The 25,253-nt window shown below is 35.5% G+C and overlaps 1 protein-coding gene across 2 annotated transcripts in view; it reads left to right on the forward strand.

Annotated features, from left to right (window-relative positions):
- Positions 1–20,116, forward strand: part of SCYL2 (SCY1 like pseudokinase 2) — a 34,741-nt gene extending 14,625 nt beyond the window's left edge. For both annotated transcript variants that reach the window (XM_066183450.1, XM_066183451.1), the window contains 12 exons: positions 242–358; positions 1,725–1,850; positions 3,343–3,519; positions 6,883–7,005; positions 8,233–8,346; positions 8,807–8,939; positions 10,726–10,844; positions 11,458–11,558; positions 12,097–12,163; positions 12,287–12,373; positions 13,514–13,633; positions 14,216–20,116. In XM_066183450.1, coding sequence (XP_066039547.1) covers positions 242–358; positions 1,725–1,850; positions 3,343–3,519; positions 6,883–7,005; positions 8,233–8,346; positions 8,807–8,939; positions 10,726–10,844; positions 11,458–11,558; positions 12,097–12,163; positions 12,287–12,373; positions 13,514–13,633; positions 14,216–14,866 — 1,935 coding nt within the window. In that variant the 3' untranslated portion in view covers positions 14,867–20,116. The remainder of the gene's footprint in view (positions 1–241; positions 359–1,724; positions 1,851–3,342; positions 3,520–6,882; positions 7,006–8,232; positions 8,347–8,806; positions 8,940–10,725; positions 10,845–11,457; positions 11,559–12,096; positions 12,164–12,286; positions 12,374–13,513; positions 13,634–14,215) is intronic.
- Positions 20,117–25,253: the final 5,137 nt, after the last annotated feature.

Below are 25,253 nucleotides of genomic sequence, written 5' to 3' on the forward strand. Positions count from 1 at the left end.
TACAATGTTTGTATTCTCTGATAACCTGGACTACAATGGGAAGTTGAAAAAACAGGAGTGGGCCCTAAAACAGGTAGGCTTCTGGGAAACGGGAGAAGGCTGTGAGCAGGAAGGGAGGGATATCAAATGCGTGGATAGAGAAACCATCAAGAGAACAAAGTATAGGCCTGTTGTATATTGGAAATAGTTACATGCAGGATTTCCTGACTTGATGGTGTACATGCTTGAATTACTTCCACAGCTGAGCCGTTTAAGTTCCAGTACTCTCCAGAACATACCTGAGGAGGTGCGTGAGCATGTAAAGCTACTCCTAAACGTAGCTCCGGCAGTCAGACCAGACGCAGATCAAATGACTAAGGTCAGTCCAGGGAAAATACGTTAGCCACAGGAAAGAGAGAAATTAGTGTTTGGTTTGTAGAGCTATTTTAAAATCTTTTTGGTTAATCATTTTTGTTGAAATGTTAAATATTTTTTAACCTTTTAGATGTAATGTTAGTTGATGCCGAAAGTTATCCCTATGCTGACATTTATTTTTATGGAAAAAGTGGGTGCTGAGACAGAATTTTGAAAAATTAATAAATTATTCAAAAATTATTCAGTGCAACACTGTTTTATTCCTTTCCATACCGTTGGAAGCTTTTCTGTGCTATGATTTTATACAAGTCAGTCTTTAAAATTGTATTGGAAAGATTTGAAAGTGAGAAAATGATAAAGGGCAATATGCATAAGGATTAACTTTTGGCTTATGATTTTTGATGTATTCTTAAGTATGCCGAATGACAAACTATATTCAGAAATTAATTGCCCAAAAAAAGCAAAATTTAATTGCAAGTAGAATATAATTTTAGGTTTTAATTTGGCAAAACTGTTGCTCCGTTTTTTCTATCTGGAAGTAGAAGTTAAAGCATTGTTCTTCCGTAGTCTTATGTCCCATTTTCTCCAATCTGATAGCCTTTCAGATTCCTGCTTATAGATTTGTTTTTCTAAATGATTTTATTCTTTTGCTGTGATGTAAAAAGATGGTGTGCAGAGATGGAAATCAGTGTTTTAACTGTTGAAAGAAATAGCGGGTGACGAAGGGAGAAGGAGCAGGTGATGGTTTTAGTCCAGCTGTATGCTGAAAGATTAGAGTGAGGGAATTGGCAGATATTTCTCGGGTGCCGACTCATTTGTCTGAAGGAGTACAACAAACAGTCCGTAAATGGTTGTGTTGTAAATGGTTTTATAAAGACATTGAGTCTCTTTTACCATATCTGCACACTGCACGCTGAATCATAGCGTAGAGATATCAGAGCTTCCATGGGTTTCTGGAGTTTCCAGGGTTGGGAGCCAGATGTGGATGACCTAGTAGGTAATCCTTTGTTGTAATATAATACAGCAGAATTATTCCTAGAAGAATGTTTATTTGAAGTTTTTAGTTTTCATTACAATTTTTTTGTAAGTCACTTACTGTATATGAAATAATGTTTTAACTTAGGTACACTTTATATGCATTAGTTTCTGAAAAATGCTAGGAAAATTCTCTCTTAATAACCAACCTGTACCTTAACATTATACCATTTGATATGTGAAAATTTAATTTTCTAATTTTAGTTGCAGACATGTCACTGTAAAGGCTTGCTGTCATGCATTGAAAGGGTAGATAGATGATTATATTTTGGAATTATTGTAGCAGTGTCAGTGTTGTCCTCCTCCAGATCCCAATCTTTTAATCTTATTTTTAGATACCATTCTTCGATGATGTAGGAGCAATGACGCTTCAATATTTTGATTCATTATTCCAAAGGGATAACCTCCAGAAATCACAGTTTTTTAAAGGACTACCGAAAGTTCTGCCAAAACTACCTAAGGTATGTCTGAATGATGATATTTTAATGACTCGAAATAGCAAGTTTGAAAATATATGAACATCTGTAAGCATTTTGACTCTTGGAATGCTGGACTTTCTGTAGCATTGTTCCATAATAGACTGCCATGAGACTGTCAGAATAGAGTAGAAGGAAATAAAGAGAGTTTAGGACATACTTATTCTGGAAGTATTCCTAAGCAGTCAATAATACTTTAAATGGAAAATGGCAAATAAGCCAAATAAAGAAGCATCATTTGCATGTCCTGTTGTAGTTCATCCCAGTTTGAAAGGGAGTTGTCTTCTCTCCATTTAAAAGGCTTTCTGTGTGTTTCCAGATGCCATCATAGCTCTTTGAAGCCATTTTGCCACCTTTTTTTGCTATAAGATTGCTTCAAGATTTTTCATAGCAAGGCAGTACTTTAATGTTGAATGATACAAAGCTTCCTTCCCTCAGTAGACTAAGTGCTGTCTTGTGCTGGCAGTGCTCAGAAATCTCAAAGGCAAATGCCTGTCATTACATATTTCTCCTGTGTAGTGTTAAGCATTATGTCTAGACTTGGCTCCCTTTCCTTTTGTGGTATACCTTAATTTATATAAGCTGTAATGTATATGTGATAGAAAAGTAGTATTAGTTTAATACATAATAGAATAACTGAGCTTCTCAACCAGTGCATGAAATTTCTTTATTTTTAATTCTGTTTTGCTCTACAAAGTGCACCATTTAGACTCCATGTTTGATACTATATTCTTTTTAATTTAGTAATTTTTCCTTTGATCAGAAAAGGTTGCTGGTTTGAATTTGGAAATGGGCGGCATGTATTTCACCTAACTTTAGACAGCCACTGATTGACCAAATCATCTTTAGAGCATTCTTTTTATTTTTTTCTGTCTTGAAAGTATATTTTATGAAGGAAGTGACTGTGCCCTTGAACCAGATATTTCTGTTTATTGACTTCAAAAGCATTTAAGGATGTCCAATGCTGCAGTTGACATCCACAGTTTAAATATCTGTTTCATCAGCAGAATCCTATTTAGGGAGTGTATCTGGAGTTTTACAGAGAGGTATAGTAGAATTATGTGTTTGTTCAGTGCATGGTGGGGTACAGAAAAAACCTACTAATTTGGAGGGTTTATAGGGTATTGTTAAGCATCTCGTTAGGGTCTTTTTAAAGAAGACATGCAGAGTATGGTTTTCATAACTTGTGTGTGGCTTGAAGTCCTATTTTCTGTACAGTTTGTTGCTTTTTGTTGATCTTCACAGTTGTTAAAGTCTTCATTTATGTTTTGAGTGCAAACAGTGAAAATTAAGCAGAGTAGCACAGTGTAATTGAACGACAGTGTACTGTGTAAATAAGAGATCAAAACTGAAAATTATCTGTCTACTTTACTGTCAATATCAGGCTAGTAGAAAAGCTATTGAACTGGCACAATGGTAACTTTCTTCAGTGCAGTACATGATTCGTACTTGGTTTTCTTTTTTTTTTTTCTTTTAGCGTGTTATAATTCAGCGAATTCTGCCTTGCTTGACTTCCGAATTTGTGAATCCTGATATGGTACCCTTTGTCTTGCCGAATGTTCTCTTAATTGCTGAGGAGTGCACCAAAGACGAGTATATCAAACTCATTCTTCCTGATCTTGGTCCTGTTTTTAAGCAGCAAGAACCAATCCAGGTATGTTAATATCATTCATATTACAATTTTTCTCTTTGGGTTTGTTTTCTCTGAAAAAATTACTAATTGTTGTATTTCCCTTTTCTAGCTTCACACACATTGCCCAATCTGCTCTAGAGTTGTCCAGGCAGTCAGTTTTTGATTCATTCAAAATAGATTTTTCCAGGAAATTCTCAAAGCCTCTACCTCTTCTTGTTTAGATGGGTTCTGAGGGTATATTGCATTTATAGATGAAATGAGATTTGCAAGAGAGGTTTAAGTTACCACTTGGTTTTGGTTGATTGTAGAAGATATATTTGTAAGCATTTTAACACTTATCTGGGCAATCTGAGCAAGGTTGAACAGTACAATGTTTGCATATATTCTACCAGTAGATGAACCATGGGTTTTTTCGGTTGGTTTTTTCTTGTATCCAGTTTGCTGACATTGGGATCATGGGGTGGAAAAATTGTAGCTTTGACTCTCTTAAGAAGTGCTATTTATTCATATTAAGAGTAGTATTTATTTGAGGACTGTGCAAAAATTTGTGAAATTTGTTTAATTTTTATTTGACAGATGTAATATGTGTGTAAAATATGCTGTTTTCCCAGCTGTTTAAATGTATTAAAGTATTAAGACATAATCATTACTGTAAAGGAGCAAAAATTTGCATCCTTTTGTCATCACCATGATGATTCCTAGGATACCTGTCACAAAGTGGGGCATTGTGCCTCCACAGATGAGAGACAGGTATGCTTTCCTTCTAGCTCACTCTTGTGCCATTGTTTTTCTGCGGAGCCCTTAAAGGGCAAGGTAAACATAGCAGACCTTTTATTTCTGGGTTTCAGAAAACTGGATCAGAGAACTGTATTATACTGTGGAGGTGGGGAAGGGGACAGTTGTCTAACTGATAATACCTCAGGAAATTTGAACTACTTAATGCTGTTTATACTTGGTACACTGAAGCTTTATGTTAGCTTTTTTGTCTTGAAAAAAGTCAATGTTTAACCAGCCAAAAGCCAGTGAACATCTCATTTGTGCTGTGTCATCCTAAAAGGTAACTCTGTGTTCTGCTGAGTTTAAAATTAGATTTGTGACAAGGATTTGAGACACAATCCTTGCTGCAAAAAGTTTGTAGCAAAGTTACATCTGAAGCATAATGAACACAAAAGCTGGTTTTTATCTTGAGAGATGAAAGAAACAAAATACGGATGGAGTCAACTCATAAGAGACAGAGCTTTGTAAAGTTTTTCTGTGACTATCTAGACACTATTAAATTCTTAAGCTGGTATTTTTAATGCAAAGTACTACATGGCTTATTCAACCATTATTTCTATGGTCTTTTTAGTATGGCAAAGTATAAATAATCTAGGTCATGTTTTCAAAGTTAATATATCAGGAATTCTGGAAAAAAATACAAAGGTTCAGATTTCCAGAGGATAGAATTCCAGGTCTGACTATCTTAGTACAAGGCAGAAATGTGCAGTTTCTTTGTGCTGCTAACTCCCGGAGAGGGGCATTCAGGGAAGATAACCAGTATTTCGTCCAAACTCTCTTTCAAGATGTTACAGATTTGTATGAGGGGCCTGTTGCTTGACTTCAGTAGGATATTCAAATTAGGAAATGAAAGTATCATAGGAAAGCTGCTCTAATTCAATATGAGGAAATTGTTAGCTAGTGCTCACAGTGTCTTTTTTGTGAAAATCGAATATTTAAATAAACTTATTCTTGCGGTTAGTGTGGAGTAACGTGTGCTGTACGTTAACATCCTAGCTTATGCTGACATAGCTTCCCAGACAAACCCTTGATTTGTATCTACAGGATTCCATAGACAGTTAGCATAGGATGTGCTGTAAATTCATCTTCTAATTCACTACACAGATGTGTTCTCTGACAAGTACTGGGCTCTGCATTAATGAATGAAGCATTATTACTTTGAGTGCAGCTGCTGTTAATTGCTTATTAAATGGTGTGTGTAAATATGTGACTGTACCTTCTTAATTTTTTACCTAATTAGATAAAAAGTATCAAGTAGGATCCTAGAAGCTTAAACATAGAAACTGTAATTCCACAATATTACATTATTAGAGTTGCTAGAGAAGAACAAGTGTTTAGAACATGTGTAGGTCTTAAAAACTAAAGTTTAGGACAAGGATTGTATATTGAAGAAAATTATAAAATCTCGCTTTAAAACTGATCTCATCCATTTCACCCTGATTGTCCCAAATACAGGGTTATTGCATCAGAATCAGTGTTCATGGAATGAATGAATGATTTTGTGTGTGTGTGCAATTTGGGAAGTCGTAAATATCCAATAAAAACCCACATATTAGCTGCACTATAAAATTCTATTTTTCTTCTCTGTAAAGAGAAGGGGGAATAAATAGGAGAGGAAAATTTTTAATGGGATCTTGGTGCATTTCTGTTTCTACGCTTCAATACTTGTGTTTATTTGGCATAGAAGTACTGATTGCCATGTATTTTTAGACAAAAATTTAAGTCTTCCTATAAAATACTTTGCTTTTTGTTATCAATGTGATACTTTAAAACATAATTTATCCATCTAGTTTAGCCTATTTTCTGAAAGGAGTACTGGTATCAATGGATAATCACTGTCCCCTCTAGCACCTGTCCAAGCTGTGATATGAATCTTATGAGTTACGTAGTGCTCTGTGTTTGAGACTGAGCTGGGTGAGTGATTTAGTGTTTAACTTTTGGATGGCTAATCTTAAGCAAGATGGTTCCCACTATGCATAGGTGCTATTCTAATGTTAAGTTAATGTGATGTGAATATTTTGTTAGAGATTTTTTCATTTTATGATACACAATTTCCATGTTAAATAGAATAAAGGCATTTTTTGTCCATCTAGTAGCCATAATATTATTTTTTATTATGTCCCTATTTTGATTTTAGGCACGTGGAATACAGCTTGTAAATGCGGAGTTGTGATCAAGTGCTTTGAGGACAGAGTTTGAGTTACAGTTTTTTGGAAGTTTAGCTTTTGCAACAGTGATATGTGTATAAAGATTTTCTGTGGGTGTGTTCTAACAAAAGACCATAAGAGAAACAAGAACTATTTACAAGTTCTTCTAAGTAGAAAAAGGAACTCCTTACTGAGTCATGATGATTTGTTATTTCAGAAGAGTCTGTCTAAAATGTGCATATTTTGTTTGATTTGTATTTGCTGTTTTTAAAATGCAGTAACATGTCAAAGTGTTTTTTGTCTTCCATGCCTTCAGGCAAGCAACATGGTAAGTGATCACATTTACTGAGTTATAAGAAAACTTCTGAAGTTTTTTTGATATGATACAACACACTTTAAATTGTAAATATATCCTTTGCGGTTAAAACTTTTGGCTTCTGAATTGTCTTTCTTTGAATAGATATTGTTAATCTTCCTGCAAAAAATGGACTTGCTTCTAACCAAAACTCCACCAGATGAAATAAAGAACAGTGTTCTACCAATGGTTTATAGAGCCTTGGAAGCACCCTCAATTCAGATCCAGGTATAGTAGTTGCAGCCTTTATTAAAAACTTTCTTTTTTCCTCTTTCAGCTGACATGCCAATTTTTCGTATACTCATGTGTCTGTTGACTATAAAACTGTATAATGTGCCTGAATGTTGAAAGAGATGAATGCTGTAGTAAAGAACGTTTGATTCTGGTAAACTAAAATTTAGTTCCCTTGTTTTCCGGGAGGGTAACAGCTCGATTGTTGGTCTGATACTCTTATCTTAAATTCTTACTCGTCACCATAGCAGAAAGTAGGATGTACATTTATATTTCACTGCCTGTGCAGCAGAAACCATGCAGGCATGCGTGTTCTTACCAGTCAGTGAGAGCTGGCTTATTCTGAGCTCCCACTGCTGAGAACATCTGTGCTGACAGTTACCTCAGGAGACCTGATGTGCTGTAAAATCATATTAATATACATTCTCGTGACATTTTTATGTATCCATAATTTTTTTTTCCTTATGCTTTCTCTACCTTTCTAGGGTTCTTCTGGGGATTTTTTAATCATTCAACTGCAATTAACTTCCAGTTACCCAAAAATGTTCAGGAGTGGAAGATAATGAAACAAAGTATTTCTCAAAGGCAGTTTTGGATAATCAGATGTGACTTCTGCCTTTGCAAAGCGATTGTAATATTAGGGACAAAGGTTTTCATTTCTCAGTACCTGTCATGAGTTTCTTGCTGCATCAGTACTTTGGTTACTGAGGTGTTTATTTGCGACATGTATACTAGTGTCTCTTATTTTTGAGATTGGGCTGAAATAGTGTTTATTTTTTCTCTGTTGCTAAAATATGGTTAATCTTGACATGATATTTTATCATGCAGTCTAAGATTGTACTGCAGTATTATTGGTAGTACTCATTGAAATTTTCTTGATTTATCTAAGTTTAATAGTTTGTAGTAAAAGCTGGCTTTTACATAAAGGTGCCTCGTGAAAATTCAAGATATTCTTGCTGTTTAAATATTATGAATTTATGAATGTTCTTTTTCCTAAAATCCATTTTTGAAGGTTCTATATACATATAATGGTGCTTTATTCTAGCTATTTTTAAGTGAGTCTGATAGATTAAGGGCAGCTTAGTTGAACTTACTTCCTTAAATATTTCCTCAACAGGAAATGTTAGGAAGATATTTCAAACTAACTGGTATTGAGTTATATTAGTACTAATTCTATAATAAATATGCGTGTTTCTTTTTAAACTTGTATGGTTTTTTTTTTAGGAGCTTTGCCTAAACATAATTCCCACGTTTGCCAATTTAATAGATTACCCATCAATGAAAAATTCATTAATTCCAAGAATTAAAAATGCGTGTTTGCAAACTTCGTCTCTTGCTGTGAGTATCATAGTAATGTTGTCTAGTGTTCTAGAGCATGTTCTAGAAAATGCTGTAACCTTTAGTTACTTTGGGTTTACCATGTTGTGTCTTCAAAGGAAAGCCCATCAATGTGTTTGGATTTCTTACTGATTTTTTTTTTCGAAAAACTTCTTAAAAGTGCAAAAGCACCATTTCTTCGTTCTAACATTTTTTTAAGTTGTTAACAACTTACCATGGTAATAGTACTGTAAAAATTACTTAAGTGGGTTCCACAGTAATACACATTTACAATGTTTGTCATGCAGAAATGCCAAGTTTTTGTGAGCATAAAAACAAATGGTTTTCTTTCATGATACAGAAGCATTTTTTACCTTATCTTGAATTTTTCACTACAAAGATTTTCTTATGAGTTTTGTAAAGTTGTTTTGTTTTTCTGCTATAAATAAAGAGTTTGTTTAATTCTTATCATTCTTCACAGGTCCGGGTAAATTCACTAGTGTGCTTGGGCAAGATTTTGGAGTACTTGGATAAATGGTTTGTGCTTGATGATATTTTACCTTTTTTACAACAAATTCCATCAAAGGAACCTGCAGTGCTCATGGGAATTTTAGGTAACTAATACTTCCAACTTTCTATTTTGTGCTTTGATATTATGAATCCAAGAGCTTTCTGTGTTATCACTGAACATGTTTACATAGTGTATCCCTAAAATGACTATTAAAAGCTTTCTGCTTCTTGAGTATGTCCCTGTTCAGTTACCTTATGTATGATATTTGAGCACTAGTACATATATTTTTGGTCTTCAGGGCCTGGTGCAGTTCTCAGTACTCACTGCAGTTCATGGGCTGTGGCACTTATATGGACTGGGTGCTCCACAGAGTCAGTGAGGTAGTTTTCTTCAGATGAATATATGAACTGTCATTTTCAGATGCTGGAGCTTTTGAGATGTTACTGTTGCTGCCTTCTACCAGTCTTGCATAGCAAACAAGCATGCTATAAATGACAGTGTACAAATCTGCTGTTCTTTACTGCAGGTTTTGTTAGACTCATTTTGTTGGATGTTTAGGCACACAGTTGTGCCTGTGTGCAGAAATGGAACACAGTCTGGGTGAGGTCTCACAAAATGTCTGACAAAACCTAATGGTGTGGTACTTCTGGAAGGGGAGACCTCACTCCCACCTGAGCTTACCTACTGCCACTTGGTGCTTGCCTATCTCAGGGTGTGTGATTTTAGCAAATTGAATGGGCTTAAGGAGTCCAGCTGACCAGAGCCACTGCTAAGAAAGAAGTGTGACTGCTTGGCCAAGTCTGGAAGACAGTGACTATTTCTCCTCCTGACACCAAAGTTGTGTAGACTAATTGTAACAGCTGAGCTGCACTGCCTGTAAGCATCATTAAACACTGTACTAAAATGCAATGGCAGAATTATTTTTATTTGCTTAAAAGCAGCAAGAAGGCATCCTATTTGTACCGATTTAAAGCTGCCTGTTTCCCTTAATCCTTGCAGCTTTGACTTTTATTTGCTATCTAAGAATAAGGGATGCTATTTTTTGCTCTAGTTGTGTTAATTCTGAGTTCTACTCAGATACAGTGAGTAAGTGAATCCTAGTTTGGAAATAATGGGCTGAAATCGGTTTTATATACTCAGGCTCTCCTTTCTTCCAGAATCATACTACCATCCTTCATCTTCTTCGTCTTGGTGACAGCTCTGTTCTACTACCATAGAAAGTGAGGAAAGCTGCTGTGTCTTTTATGCTAATATGTTCAGCGTTTGCCACCAGAGCTGGGCTATTTAAGCAGAGGACTCTTCCTGTCAGAAGCACTACAGAACATTTGGGCTTAATGCTGGGTCTCTCATACCTGTCAGGATTCTTTTTTTCGTGGTTTTAAAACAGATAAAGATTATGCATGAGTTCTGATACTATGTGTAACAGCCCAAACCTTCTAGTTAACAGTGTTTGTAAAAAACCCATCAGAGAGCAGGATGATAGTCCTAGTTACTTGTGGTGTGGCGGACGAGAACACATCCTTAGTTGATGCAGCTTGATTTCTCCAGTGGCACTGTGTCAGTTTGTGGCAGATCACTTGCACGTGATCTATTCAAAGATGCATTTTCTCAGATAATTGGCCAGAGCAATACATTGACTAATACCAGGTTTCATAACTGCAAAGTATGACCATGGACATCCTCTTGTTCTGAACTGTAGCAATGCCTCTTCCTGTTCGTTGTGGATCAGTACTTAGCCTTTAAGATTCTCTTGGTCATGTTTGTCCTTGCTTGCACACAAACACAGTGGTTGTTCAGATGATCTATACATATATGAGTGTGCTACTTCAAGTTTGTTCGCAATGTTTATTAAACTTAACAATTTCTGCTATTTTTGTGTTCTGTGTTAGGTATTTACAAATGTACATTTACTCACAAGAAGTTGGGAATTACCAAAGAACAGCTTGCAGGAAAAGTATTGCCCCATCTGATTCCTCTTAGTATTGAGAACAATCTTAATCTCAATCAGGTAGGAACATGACTGTTTTACATGCTTTCCCTTGATAGTTGTCAAAGGACAAATTTAAACAGTTGTCATAAAAAATTCATCTATTACTGCATGTCTGTGTCTATTTTAAAAATAAGCAATACCAAAACCCTTCCCAATTTTACTGTATTTCTGTGTTTGAAGCTTGTTATTTTTCAGTGTGTTTAACTGATCTGGTGTAAAATTTCAAAACTAATACTGTCAACCTTCCAAGTATCCTGCAAAAGCAGTTAGCGACTAACATAATAAGTATTCAAATAAAATGCTATGTTGCTGTGAAATACTGGGAAAGAGAATAATAGGCTGGTTTGTTTGTTTGAAAATGAATCTGGTAATACTTGTATGTGGAGGTTTTGTCTGCAGTGCCCCATTTCAATTTTTTTTAGTGACCTGTATTTTTCCCCTGTTTCAGTGTGCACTCTGCTTGTAATTTGGTATCTAATGCACAATAATGAAAGTGGAGTATAATTGGTTAAAAGTCTGCACTTTATCTGACACTATGTATTGTAGGTTTATGAGGTATTACCTGCTAAGTTAACACCTACCTGAATTCTATCACTGCAAAATCCAAACTTCTTATGTATTTCTTTTTCAGTTCAATTCTTTTATTTGTGTTATAAGAGATATGCTCAATAGATTGGAAGCAGAGCATAAAACAAAACTTGAGCAACTTCATGTCATGCAAGAGCAACAGAAGTAAGTGTTAATGTTTGTGTTGGAGAAGTAGTAATTTTTGGCAGGTGTTAGAGAACTCTAGCCATAGCAATTAAAAAATCAAGTAATTCTAAGTTCAGTAGTTGAGAATTACCTCAAATAAGCACAGTTGTCAGAAGATCTGCTTCTACATGCAAATTACTTTCCTGTAGTTACTGAGAAACAAACCATACCAGAGAAACATAAACAGTGCAGCCTTTTAGAAGGCTGTGATATTTTAAAGTATTTGGAGCTATTTTACGGAGCCTGATAGGAGGTGAGATTTCTGAGACAAAATAATTCGGGATATCTGAAGTCTGGGTTACCCCGCTCAAAGGGTGAAGACCACAGAAAATTGCTAGGAGACGTTTACTGTTTCTCAAAGAATATTTGCCAGTCTCCTGAAGACATTATATAAAATTAGTTGCTCTCATAATGCAATTGTTTGGTATTATTTAAATGCAGAAGAGTGATCTGCATTGCTAGTGTTGTGGATGTGATTGCAAAGTTGTCTTCTTGTAATATACTCTCCACTGCATAGATCCTTGGACATAGCCAACCAAATGAGTGGGTCTGAAGAGGCAAGATCTAGTGGTACAGGCAATCAGGTAAGCAACAATATGTAACTTACACATAGAACACTGAAATTTAAAATCACTTAGTTGATACTGTAATTCAAGGCTATGTAAATATTTCAAATAATGAATGTTTTTTTCTTTGAACTTAAACAGATTGACAAGGTGTTTAATAATGGAACTGACCTTCTAACTAGTGGATCTGATAGTAAAGAGAATGAGATGTCATCAATACAGAGAAAGGTGTGCTTTATTTTATTTTGTAATTCTTCTTTGTCCATCTGTCTAATACAAGGCTGATAGGGTTGCAGAAAACAAGTGTGTGTAAATATGTACCATATTTAAAGCTTTAGTAGAAAAACTAACTGCTTTTATATACAGCACACCACCATACATAGTCACATGAGATGGTCCATGAAAAAAGTTCACACCATATCCTTCAATTTCCATGTAAGCCTTTCCTTGAAAATAGCTTTGTACTAAGTAGGCTGCAATTTGGTTTATAAATCTGTGGTCATTTTCTTACTTCTTAATTATAGATTTAAATGAAACTAAAACTTCACCACTGGATTTAGGTAGGAAAAGCAAAATAGGGATCCTTACGATAAAATGGCAGAGAGAAACGAAGATACAATGAAGAATTTTAACTAGTAGCAGAAACTAACTTTTACTGTACCTTTCAAAGTTAAGTGTAAACAGTCAGTATGTGGTTAAATACAAGACACAAAGGAAAAACATAGCTTAACATAAAATATAAGCAGTAATACGGTAAACATAAGCTTTAAGTATTGTAAAATCATTTTCATACTAATAATTATGGAAATGGCTCCCCAGAATCCATATATTTTATAATTTCTATTTCTGGTTATCTTAAATCCTCGCACTAAGGGGGAATGATTTAATTAATTCCTCCTTCATTATTAACAAAAATGGAGTTAAAATCCTCAAAAGACTCTTGAGCAATTTCAAAATGAAATTCCCTTTTCACCTCCATGGTCATTTGCATTTCTAGATCAAATTAGTAGCCATATAAAAACGAAAACTGTGAAGAACACTTTTTCTTATGCCCAGTTTAAGGAAATTAAATTTTTTATGCCAATAAGGAAACAAAGCTAAAGTGACTTTGTTGATACATCTCTTTTATTTGAGATCTGCCCAAACTTCTCATTATGCTGCTCTTAATATTATATTTATTTGCTTAAAGTACTTTCTAGCAATATAATAAATATTATAATATATTTTGCTTATTGCCTTTCTCTTTTGTGTAAATAATTGTATTGTTTACCACATATTATTGAAATGACAGTGCTAGTATGAAATGAAAATATGAATGTCAGAATAACCATTTTGTGCCACTTATTACCAGTACTTTCCCTTTTAAAGGCCTCACTTACACTGGAAGAGAAGCAAAAGTTAGCTAAAGAACAAGAACAGGCACAGAAACTGAAAAGCCAGCAGCCTCTTAAGCCCCAAGCAACTACAGTAACACCTCCAGTGAAGCAGGTGAGAGGGATCAAACAACTGCACTGTTTCCATTGGAGCTCTGATGCTTTTTCAAGGGCTATATGCCTTTAGCATTTTTTTCCTCCTGTGACTTCTGGTTTTTTTGGTGGTACAGTGGCACAGCTGAGAAAAGTTAAATTAAATTTTCATGTGCCTTACATTTGCATCATTAGCAATATTCCCACTTTTTAAATTGCTGGAGTTGCCAAGGGTATCGTTATTATTGGAAGGTCATTGTTCTAGGTAAGGGGGAAGGACCTATTAAGAAGTTTTTCTCTGAAGAGTTTATTAAGGAAATATATAAAAGTTTTGGGGATAGGAATGGGGCATTTAAGCAAATAGTCACAGTAGTACTTTGTGTGTGGTCTTAGATGTCAAATTAAAGCTGCATAACCATTAGTTCTAAGTAGCAAAGAACACAAATAATTTCTCTTGTGTATTACTACATTTCATGCCCAATTCGGTGCAGTGAATTTTGATTTCTGAAAAATTAATGCCAGGTCTGCAGGGGTAATGATAAAATACTGTTGCCAGAATGTCTGTAGAGGAAAAACATTTGACTGCATTTTATGTGTTTTGCAGACAAAAGACTTGACAGATACCTTGATAGATAATATGCCATCTTTGACCAGCCGTCCTATCAACCAAGCTCAGGTTGCATCTTCAACCAGCTTCTCTTCTGTTCCTTCTATGGGTGTTGGAATGGGATTTTCATCACCCATTGACAGCACAAAGAGAAATATGACAAACGGACTAAATACAAATATGGGGTTTCAAACAGCTGGATTCACTATGGGAGCAGGTCTTGCTACTCAGAATTTCTTCAGTGGTCCAAGTGCAACAGGAGCAACCAAGATGAACATTGTACCACCTGCCAATATGCCAAATTACAGTCCTATGAATGCTGCATCTGCAATCTCTCCACTGACACAACAAAACAGACCCCCAGATATGTCTGCTTTAGATAATCTTTTTGGTCCTCAAAAACCCAAAGTTAGCATGAAGCAGTTGGCTCAACAGAAATCAAGCCAGTGGGTTAATCAGTTTGTGCCACCGTCCGGGTCCCCGAATGCAAGCAATACAGCCTTGGGACCTCAGATGAACATGATAGCACAGCCAGGCTTTGGTATACAGGGTAATCCTTTCTTTTCTCCTCAGAACTTTGCACAACCAGCAAACACAATGACAAACAGCAGCTCAGCTAGCAATGACTTAAAAGATCTTTTTGGGTAAAATGTTTTGTTTTCTTCTTTCAAAGATTGATGAAATTTGGATCATGGGTAAGCTGATTAACATCTTGTTTTGATTAATAAAAACATGACTTGGGGAAACTTTCAACCCAGCAAAATAAAGACTTGGACAGGAAAAAAAGCTTATGTTTGATTCACCTGGTACTGCAGTGGAATTGTGTAAGTGCAAAGTCATCTTACATGCTAAAGGTCTCCTGTCTCTTTACCAACATGAGAGTGCTGAAGGCAGGATGCATATATTCAACTGAAAAAGAAGAAATATATCAAAATTATTTAGAGGTGAACTCAGTCAACTCCTATGAATTTCCTACAAAATTTTGTTTCTTAAGTTCAGCAAAAGTACTTAGGGGATAATGACGCTATTGGATGAAAACCTAGAGAATTACTCATGTTGCCTGAATTTGTCTCAGGCTGTCATTTTGTCCTATGACAGTTTGCAAAAAGAAGATTCTTATGCTGGCCCAAAAATTGATAGTCAAATTATGCAGAGAGGACTCTAACAAATAACTGTGGGCGAGACTAAGAAGACAGCATATTTTGATTTTATTCTCTCACGTAAACTAATGTAATTAATGTGGTAGTAAACTATAAAAAGATTCATCAAGCATAAGAAGTTGTTCTAAAATTTGATTCAAGTTTGGGACAGAGTAAGAACACTGCTTCAAAGGTCATGCTGGTTTACAATCTCTTTTATAATGCCAGATCCTTGTTACAAGCCCCATAGCAAAAGCAACATACCACTTAAGCAGGATTTTAAAATATGTGTGGTGATTTAATCACATTTACTCTATGTTCCATTGTTTTGGCTAATATGATACTGCTTCTAACTTATGTGAAAAAAAATTGAAATTATGGAACCTCACAAAATGAATGTAAATGTAAAATTCACATGTTGACTGCCCCAGCTGTGTAACTAAATGCACATTATGTAGTTACACAGAAATATCTTGAATTAATTAATAATTTTTGGCTCAGTTGAGACAATGAAAAAGGATCGCCTTATACAATTTGCACAGGGTTGGGTGAAAAAGCGGACTGCCATAAATTGCCTTGACTAGAAGGAACTATTTCATTTTAATTTTGGTTTAAATCAAGTCTATATGAAGGATAGATTGACATGAAGTGATTTCTCAAATATGGATTTGTGAGCTCTAGAGTACATGATAAATACACAGGTATTTCAAATCCTTTTTATTGTATTACTCTAAATTCAATAAAGGTCTCCAGAATTCCAAATAGTAGTTTCTTCTACTTCCAGAAGGTGTGTGTTCAGCTTGCCCATGGTGGAATCTCTGCTCTGTCAGATACTACTGTTGGGTTTTAACTTTTTTTTTCCTAAGAATTTCAAGAGCTTTCTTACCTAGTGTTTTGAAGACTGTAAATGGTAATTTTGAGAAGGAAATGACTAGTTACCTTTTTTATGGAAAGCCTACCTGCTTAATTTTTCAAAACCTTTCACTGAAGAAACTCTTATTTCATTTGCTGCTTAAGAAACCAAAGGGCCTTATGCTGTAAATACGACTTGTATTTTGTTATACTTCCACAGTTCTAAGCGGTGATAGCATTAAGCATATTTCTTAGAGTCCTTTATGTATTATAGCTGCTGCGTTCGTCATACTATTTTAAAATACCTGGGACCAATAAATTTGTGGTCTAGAAAACAATACCTAGTACATTGTGATGCTTATGTGCTGTTAATATTCATGGTAAGCATTGTAGGTTATGTTAAAATATCTGTGTAAATTTAGGTACAATACTAGAACTGTTGAACTATTTAAGTTCATTTACAGTTGCTGGCACTCCATACTTTCAATCACACTAATGTCTTCTTTTATGTCAGCTCTTGGAAGCTGTGTTTTATTAGGGTAACCTAAGGCAAGCTTTTGAAGAATTACTTGAATCTATCTGTATTCCTCTAAATTATTTGGAAAGTAAGTTTATATTAAAAACAACATCTCATAGGACTTTACAATGTATTAAATTAATTCATCTATGGCAAAGGCAGTCTTAAAAGTCAGTGTTCTGATCTGGGGTTTCAGTCACTGATCTCTGGACTGGGAGCTTTTCAGAACTGGATTTAGTTTAATCTGTTACAGGGAAAGTTAAGTGAAAAAAAATTGATCTGATTTCATATACTAGACTTCCTCAACTGTGTGGTTTGGGGTATGTGCTTTTGGCATGGGCTATACCAGAACATAATGTATTTTGTAAGAACAAAGTAAAAAAAAATCTTACCGGTTCAAATTCCAAGAGGCTCTTTTATGAAGTGGTGATGCAGTGGAGTAAGGTCTTTATCTGACTCAAGTAATAGGACTTTTTTCCATTTATATTTGAGAACATAACTTTGATTTCTCTTGTTTGCTGCAATTTTCGGAATGTTCGGAGTAGAGGAATAACAAAGAAAACTGAAAAGGGTGCTTATGAAAGCTCTAACAAAACCTTCCATATATTTAAAAATTAAATATATATATATATATACACTGTATTTAAAAGTCGTGAGTCCAATCCCTTTTCCACATAGATGCTTTCTGCTTAGTGTGTGAGGAAACCCAGTGTGTTTGAAGTTCTTGAATTATTTCTTCTTAACTTAAAGGAAAGAGGACTTGCTAGAGGTAAGTCACCATGGCCACATGCCACTTGGCTCCTGCTACAATAATTTTTCTTTAGGAAGCCTTGGCCAACTGGTCACTCCACTTACAAGTCGTTGTTCTGAGGCCCTGCAAGAGGCTGGAAGACTTGTTTTGTGGCCAGAGTGAATTGTTTGAGAGCAGCAATTGTGCTTCACATCCAAGTTGGTTTTTGGGAAAGACAAAGGGGAAGGGATAATATTACAAAATGTGGGTATTCCAGGAGCCTCCTATGGCTGAACTTGAATGGAAGGCAGTGCTACATCTAGCTTGGCCTAAGCAGAGAGTTTACCTAGTCTTCATGTAAAGTAAAACAGAGAACACAGGTTTGAAACTGGTACCTGATTAAGAAACTGCAAATGCTGTTAATGAAATAGTAACCTGATAATAAGTTATTCCTTACAATGCCTTGAGGAAGACTGTAAATTACAGTAAATTTCTGTCTTTCATATTCAACCTAATTTAAAGGAAAAAATGTGAAAGCCTGTCAGGTTATATCATCACAGCACCCACTGTGCACCCACTGTGCTCACCCACTGTGAGCATGTCTTCATTCTGCGGTGGAAATGAGAACAGGGTCTGGGCTGAAGTGTCCAGCCTGTCTAGTTTACATTCATTTGTAAAGGGGAGGAAAGGGAAGGGAGTAAGTTCCTATTCTTTAAGTGATTCATCTATATTTTTTTTACTATTAAAAAGCTAAGTGAAAATAGCTGCACACCTTCCATCAGTTGTGCTTTGGCTGTATGCTAAATGAACGTGACTGCACTAAGACAAGGTTAGAGCTCTTGGTTCCGTTTGGGTTTAAGTATGAAAGTGTTTGAAGCATCCTCTCAAAACTCCGTCATAGAAAGCAAACTAATCCTGGTATAGGGAAGGATTGTATTATAGAGGCTTGAAAAACCTCTGTTTTGGCTGATGGAGAACCTTAAAATACTGAGTTTCAGATTAGCTTAGAAACCCCTAGTTCTGACTCTTAAGAGAAACTGGGAATGAAATGGCACAGGTGTCACTGGAGGAGGAAACCGATCTTCTGTTCCTTTTCATCACACAAGTACTGTGAATAAGGCACAGAACAGCCCTTGGAACTTGCTTATGCAGGAGGGCAGCAGTACCAGAGAAGTCTTTCAAAAGGTTAAGGAGTCCACCAATTATTTGGGAGATGGGGAGAGAAATTTTACTGGGAGCATGGGTACAATACCCTAGTTTGTTTTAATGAAGATACCATGTTCTCCTCACTGTGAATAAGAAATGTTGTGGGGAAGTTGTGGCCTTACACAGGTGTTGAGTACCCCAAGTAAAAGGCTGAATTTTTGTATGTGTAGGTGCACAACATTTCAAGCCTTATTCTTTAAAACTTTCCTTTACTGTTTTGTCTTTTTAGCAACAACTTACAAACTTAACAAATACCCTGATTGCCTTTTAAAGTAAGAAAAATGTATATTGACTTTTGTATTATAACCCCTGTTGTAATGTTATCTGTGTCTGTAGGTAGATAAGTGTGATTATATTCTAAATTACAGGATTTTTGGATTTTTCAGTTCAACTGCACCAAAAAACAGACTAAATGAGAACTTAGATTTGAATATAATTCCATATAGCTTCCATACTGACTAAGAATGACATGATACTTGTGTTATCTGTTATAAATAATACATGCTTAGTTTGCCTACTAAGTCATCTGTGTGACTTGAACAGAAAAGGAAAGTTTTTAAAACATAAGTTTATGAACACTGGATTTTGGATTACTGGATCTTGCATTGCAATTAAGCGTTTGGACTTTGGAGTGACTTTTGCTTATTGATTAGGGTTTTTTATTTGGGTTGGGGGGGATATTGCTGATTTGTGCCATTTCCAATGAAAGAAGCATGGGGGGGGTACAGAAAAAAATTATCCTGTTGTATATGTAACCATTCTTTTTCTTTGTTAAGAGATATGCTGCATTTTATATATTCATTGTGAACTCTTCCTTTGGAAAGCTGTGAGGAAACCCATCTGGAGAATTTCAGATGAGTTAGCTGATTTTCAAGTGAGGTTCTGCCTTGTACCTTACCTTCCATTAGGTTTTGACTGCTTTGCAAGAAAATTACACAAGGCAGTAAAAATACACCAAATCCTCTTGCCTTTCAGGCTTCACCCTTGTATCAACATAACAAATAAGCCCTGCAGTTGTATTGTCTTTAAGTTCTCTGAAACAGGTCTAACTGCTGTACAAATTTCTGAAATGAAGCTGTAAATCAAAAGGTGTTATAGTGAACTCAGGCCTTGTGCAAAATATTTAATACTTGTTTATATGTCTAATTGTACAGTCTATGTATTAGTGACAGTTTTATGTTCTGATTGTAAAACATTAAAATTCTCATGAGATTTATAAAGTGATATTGTTGTTGTGTCAGCCGTGATTCCTAAATAGAACTGTCATAGCATGGCATTAGTGTATATCTGGTTTATTGGACAGCTCTTCAAAACCAAAATTATTCTTGTATCAACTTGTAGATCAGTTACTTTGAAGCTATGTAAAAAGTGCAGTGACAGTTCTGAGAAATACACATCACTTTGTACTCTGAATTAGGTTGCCTATGGAAATAAATGAACTTTTCATATTTTCACATTGGAAGATATTTTTATTGATAATTTTCATTAAATTAACTAATATTAACTTCTGCAGGAAACTTTTTCCTTGTACATTTTGTTTGAAATACATTTTGTCCCATCTACTTTTGAGTTCATTTCTTAGAGATTGCTGCCCAGACGTTTGTAAAATGTCATCACATATTGCCTTCATGCAGTTAAAAGTTCTGGGGAAAAACTGCCACACTAGATGCCTCTAAAATTAGCATTTAGTTTTTCTGATGACACATAATGATCTCAGTTTGCATTTTCACAGCTCACTGACCCAGAAACCAGCCCTTTCTCTAAACCTGAGTTTCAAGGATACCCTGCTTTGTCAGGTTAGAATTTGCCAGCACTCTGAAGGACTGTAGTACTGAGGTTTTTGTATGGTATGAATTGTTCAAGTACAAGGCATCTGACATACAAGACATCTGAGTCTGATCTGATTAGAAGCATAATTGTTGACCAGAGATGGTGTGGGGGAAGAGAATAAAAGAACAAAAAGATAGGTGAACATGGGCAGGTAGCATCAGGTGGCTTCTATTGTCTCTTCATTTTCACTTGGTGAGGATGACAGCAGCCCCTGTCCTTCCACTACTGTATACATCAAGTGAGCACAGTCCTGTCATATGTCAGCCCTTGCTGAGCAAATGCCTGCCTTAATTTGCTCAGCTAATCACTGTCCTGATCTGACTGTTATATCCTTCACCTTGGTAATGTTCTCTTTGTCTCTCCATTTTTGGATATTGGTAGGATCCATAACGCCTACCTGTTTCTTAAGCAAGAAGGTTTCAAGTGCTGAAATCCAGATGTTCTGGATGGGTTTGTTGTGGAGTCAAGTTGACATCTGTATAAACTCTTTCATGAATCCAGATAGCCTAAATCTTCAAACAGGGAAGCTGGAGATGTTCGCAGTCGGTTTTTCTTTGCCTGGAACCCTGTGATATTGGCAGCTAATTGTCTGTATTTCATCACTTAAATATCTCTAGTCCTACCTTTGGATTTGTCATACACCTGAACTTTAGATTAATCTTTTTTATGTCAGCACTTGTAGAGCTGTGTTACCAGCTGGAGACCACTGCAGTTGCTCAGTAGTTTGGAAAATGGTTCATAACAAGGTGGATTCTCATTTCCTGTGCCAAACTGACAAGCAGGAATTCAGTTTATCCTCCTACCCATGCACAAACCCAAGAGCAGCTCAATAAATACTAGTTAGTCAAGCTCTAAAATAATTTACTAAGTATTCTAGACATAAAATTTAAACTCTAGACTTTTAATTTTTTTCCCTATGTAAGACACCTCCCTACACACTGTACTATTACGGTTCTATTGCATTTTCTTCCTGCAAATTAGAGCAGTTGAGGGTATGGAATGATGGGAAACTCAGAAATTGTAGATATTTTAACGGTCTGCCTATATTTACATACCAATTTTTTAAAGGGGGGATTAGTTTCATGATTTTTCTTGTGCCTTAATTATTATTTGGCCTTTTAGGATGGAATTTCTTAAAATGTTTTACCTTTTGCGTAACATCAAAAGCCTAGGTTTTACACTCTCCTGCAATAATTAGCCAAATAATCGAAGAAGAACCTCTGTTTGTAACTACATCAATGAGAACATTGATATCTTTTACTTGAGAGCCAAGGGGTTTGGGAGCTGAACTTATGGCACAGGCAGTCTTTGCTCATGCCAGTCTCTGTCTGCTTGGTGCGACCTAATACTTGTAAGAGTAAACAAAATCAAAACCTTGAAGAACTTGCTTTCCAGCAGGTGACTTTTGAACCGGACACCACACAGAAGTATAACTGCTTATTTTCTGAACAGAAAAGTCAAATATTAGAGCAGAAAACTAAAAAAAACCTAGAATTGCAATTCCTGCTGTCGCCGTGTTGATGAAATAAACATTTACCTAAGGCACAAAAGCTGTGAATAAGCATTTTAGCCAATGTCTTCAATGGCTTCAAATATTGCAAATAAGAAAAATGCTAATGAAGCAACCAGATGCGTCTGTAATTACAGCAGTAAATTTCATTTGAAGAATCAATCCTAACTTGGCACTGATAGATATTTTTATAATCGTGTCTTACAATAACTGTGACTTACAATGATTGTATCTTAGAAAATCAAAGCAGGAGAATCAGGAAAATATAAAATTAAACTAGAATATAGTTTTCATACTTTCGTTCTTAAATGCGAACTTCAATTGTAGACCTTCCTCAAATAGCCTTATGCTACAAACCCTGGCTTTACTTGGCTACAAAATAGAAAAAAAAAAATTTAAATATTTGTAGAACTATATACAATTTTGATGCAAGATGTACTTAAATTCTTGATCTGTTCTATAAAACTAGCAACAGAAGTATTTTCTGTGTGATTTTCTGATTTGATAGATACTAAATGTCATTTCTGCAATTGGAGTGATTTCAATATAACATACAAACATATTTTCATTGTTATTCTGTGCAGGATTAAATTATTGCTTATCTGTTCTTTTTTATTATCTGGCAAACAGGAAACTGTTAAATTAGCTATTTTTTTTTTCCAGTTTGATTGTCATCCTTGGTTTTATGTTTCCTAAAGAATTCATTGCTTGAGTCTTACTGATTTACAACTGTTGCAAGTAAAAGATTTGCAGTGAAATAGCAAATTCCTCTTGCAATATCCTCATGGCCCTAATTTGCAACTAGAGCTATACAGCTGAAATTCTTTGATTCAGGAAACGCTAAATATTTCTAAAGATAACCAGATCATTAACTGGCTGCTGGGTAGGAGGTGTTTCCTTATTCTATTCATGATGTAGATAGGACAAAGCTGTGATTTCCTGCACATTGCAGAAATTAAATAAATGTGTCTTAAATTTTGTGTGTCTCTTCACACATGATTTCCAAGTTAACTGAGCTCAATCCCACTTATAGCACTTCCTTTGTCAGAATTTTCCTTTGGACCGTGTGCCTGCTACTTTTCCAGGCCCTTTCTGCTGAAGCCATTTCTTGCATTTACTTTCTCTTTGATTTTTTCCTGCATCAGTGCTCCCAAGCAGTGCATGGCTGTAGAAGCAGACAGACAAAACAACTCAGGGGCTTCTGACAATTTTTTTTTTCTGGTGATGCTTGGTAAGGGAATGCTGAATTTATGACAGTGACAGTCTCAATTTTGTGCTTGTTGCTTTTCAGCTGGAGATTGTTGCCATGCCATGAGGCTCTGCATCTCAGCTTGATGGTCCAGCTCTGGCAAGCCAATGGAGTGGGCTGATGAGTAGGCATCGGTTTCCCTTGTTACCTATTCTACAGGCAGTGTGAGCCTGAAGTAGAAATGTTAAAAGCAGCTGCAGGTGAGTGATCCAAAGGATTACTGAATTGTGATGCCAGAGTGATAGAGCAACCCTTCAGTGCAGAGAGGCAGAGTTCAGGGAATTGCAGTGGGGGAAAAAAAAAAGAAAAAAAAAAAAAAAAAAGAAAAGAAAAGAAAAAAAAAAAAGGACAGTGGAAACTGTCATTTGCAAAATACCTGAATATCTAGTGCCTGCCCCACAGGGTTGGACCTTTTTTCTTTGAAATTGTATCTCCTGCCCACCTGCTCTTTTCACATTCCCGGGGCCTTTGCAGGGAGTGCTGGTAGATGCTGTTTCATGAAAGAGCCTGACTGGTCCTGACAGCTATTGCCTCTGCTGATAGGCGGCTGTTTGAGCTCTGATTTAATCTAGTCTTAACACTCTTATTGGAATGTTTCATTTCAATGTTTTTTTGTTGGAAATTACTGCTTTGTTAAATTGAATAATTAACAAATTAATAATTAAGAAGTTGAATAACTCACTTTTTTTTTTTCCCCACTCCCTGTTTTGCTGTAGCATACATTTTCTGGTGAAAGGTAGGTCAAATATTTACTGTGTAAATATACATAAAGATCAGAGACATTAGAAAAGAACTTTATTAAATCTGTATGTTTTAAAACAAAATTTATTTGAACAAAAGTAATAGTAATTAAAAGTACTGTCCTGAACTGTGAGTTACTGGTCACCAAGCTACAGTTTTTTTAAGTTCATTTTTCTTCAGTTCTTTTTAATGCAGGCATTGTGAGGGAAGAGATTTTGCTTTCTGCATTGCTCAGTTTCTTAATTTTGAAAAACTAGTGGTTTTAGAACTGATTTCCTTTCCATTCTTTCAAAAGAGATGCAGGTGATGGTAGGTGTTTAATCAGTGATCTCAGCTATTTTAGCAACAGAAATACCTTTAAAAATATGGCAAAAGCATGTGAGTTTTAATTTTTTAATTTATAGATTGTAAGAAATTTGATATATTGAGTCACTGACATCTGTTAAAAATTTGAATATTAATTTTAACAAATACTTTGCTCAAAAAAATGTTTATCATTATAAGCCATCTCTATGTCAATTTTTAAACAAAAAAAGGTTACATGAAAGGTATTCTGGAGCTTATTTTATTCTAACATAACTAAGCCCTAACTGCAGTTCAGCATAAACACAACTCCCCTTTCAAGTCAACTTGAGTATTTGTAGATTTTCATCTCTTTTTTTAAGATTAATGTGACTTCTCCCTTCCTTCACCCTCATTCCTTCTCAGCCCTTTGCAACTTCAAACCTGCTGCCCACTTTCAACCCTTGTTTGATGAAAGCATTATTAAAATACCAAAGATAAAGATGTATGTATAAAGATAAAGATGTATGTTTTTTGGTTACTGTTGCCTCATTGGAGGGACCAACTTTGCACTTCAGGTGAGGGAAGGGCTGTAGGTAGAGATGGCTCTGGTTAGACAGTAGAAAATTCATGTAAGGGAGAATCCCAGGAAGGCAGATTTTATAAATTCTGATCTTCATGTAGAAGTGAGTTTTATTTTCGTGCCCCACAGTTTTGGTTTCCAATAGTATTTAAAAGGAAACATTTTTTTCATTAATTTCTATTATGATGTTTTCTTTTAAAGTGTTCAGATCTAGGATTAGAGAAACACAATGATCTACCTGCTATAATTTAGTGAATCAATCAAGTAAGAGACTATTCACAAATTGGGTATCACCATAGGTAGTTATGAATAGTATGTTGTATGTTATAACTGTACTGACTGGCATAGATTATCTGTTAAATGCGAAAGAAGATAATACCCTTTAAAATGTATTTT

This window comes from Chamaea fasciata, unplaced genomic scaffold, assembly GCF_029207755.1.
Source record: "Chamaea fasciata isolate MVZ Bird 193981 ecotype frontalis unplaced genomic scaffold, bChaFas1.0.hap1 SCAF_5, whole genome shotgun sequence".
In the NCBI taxonomy this organism is placed as follows: Eukaryota; Metazoa; Chordata; class Aves; order Passeriformes; family Sylviidae; genus Chamaea; species Chamaea fasciata.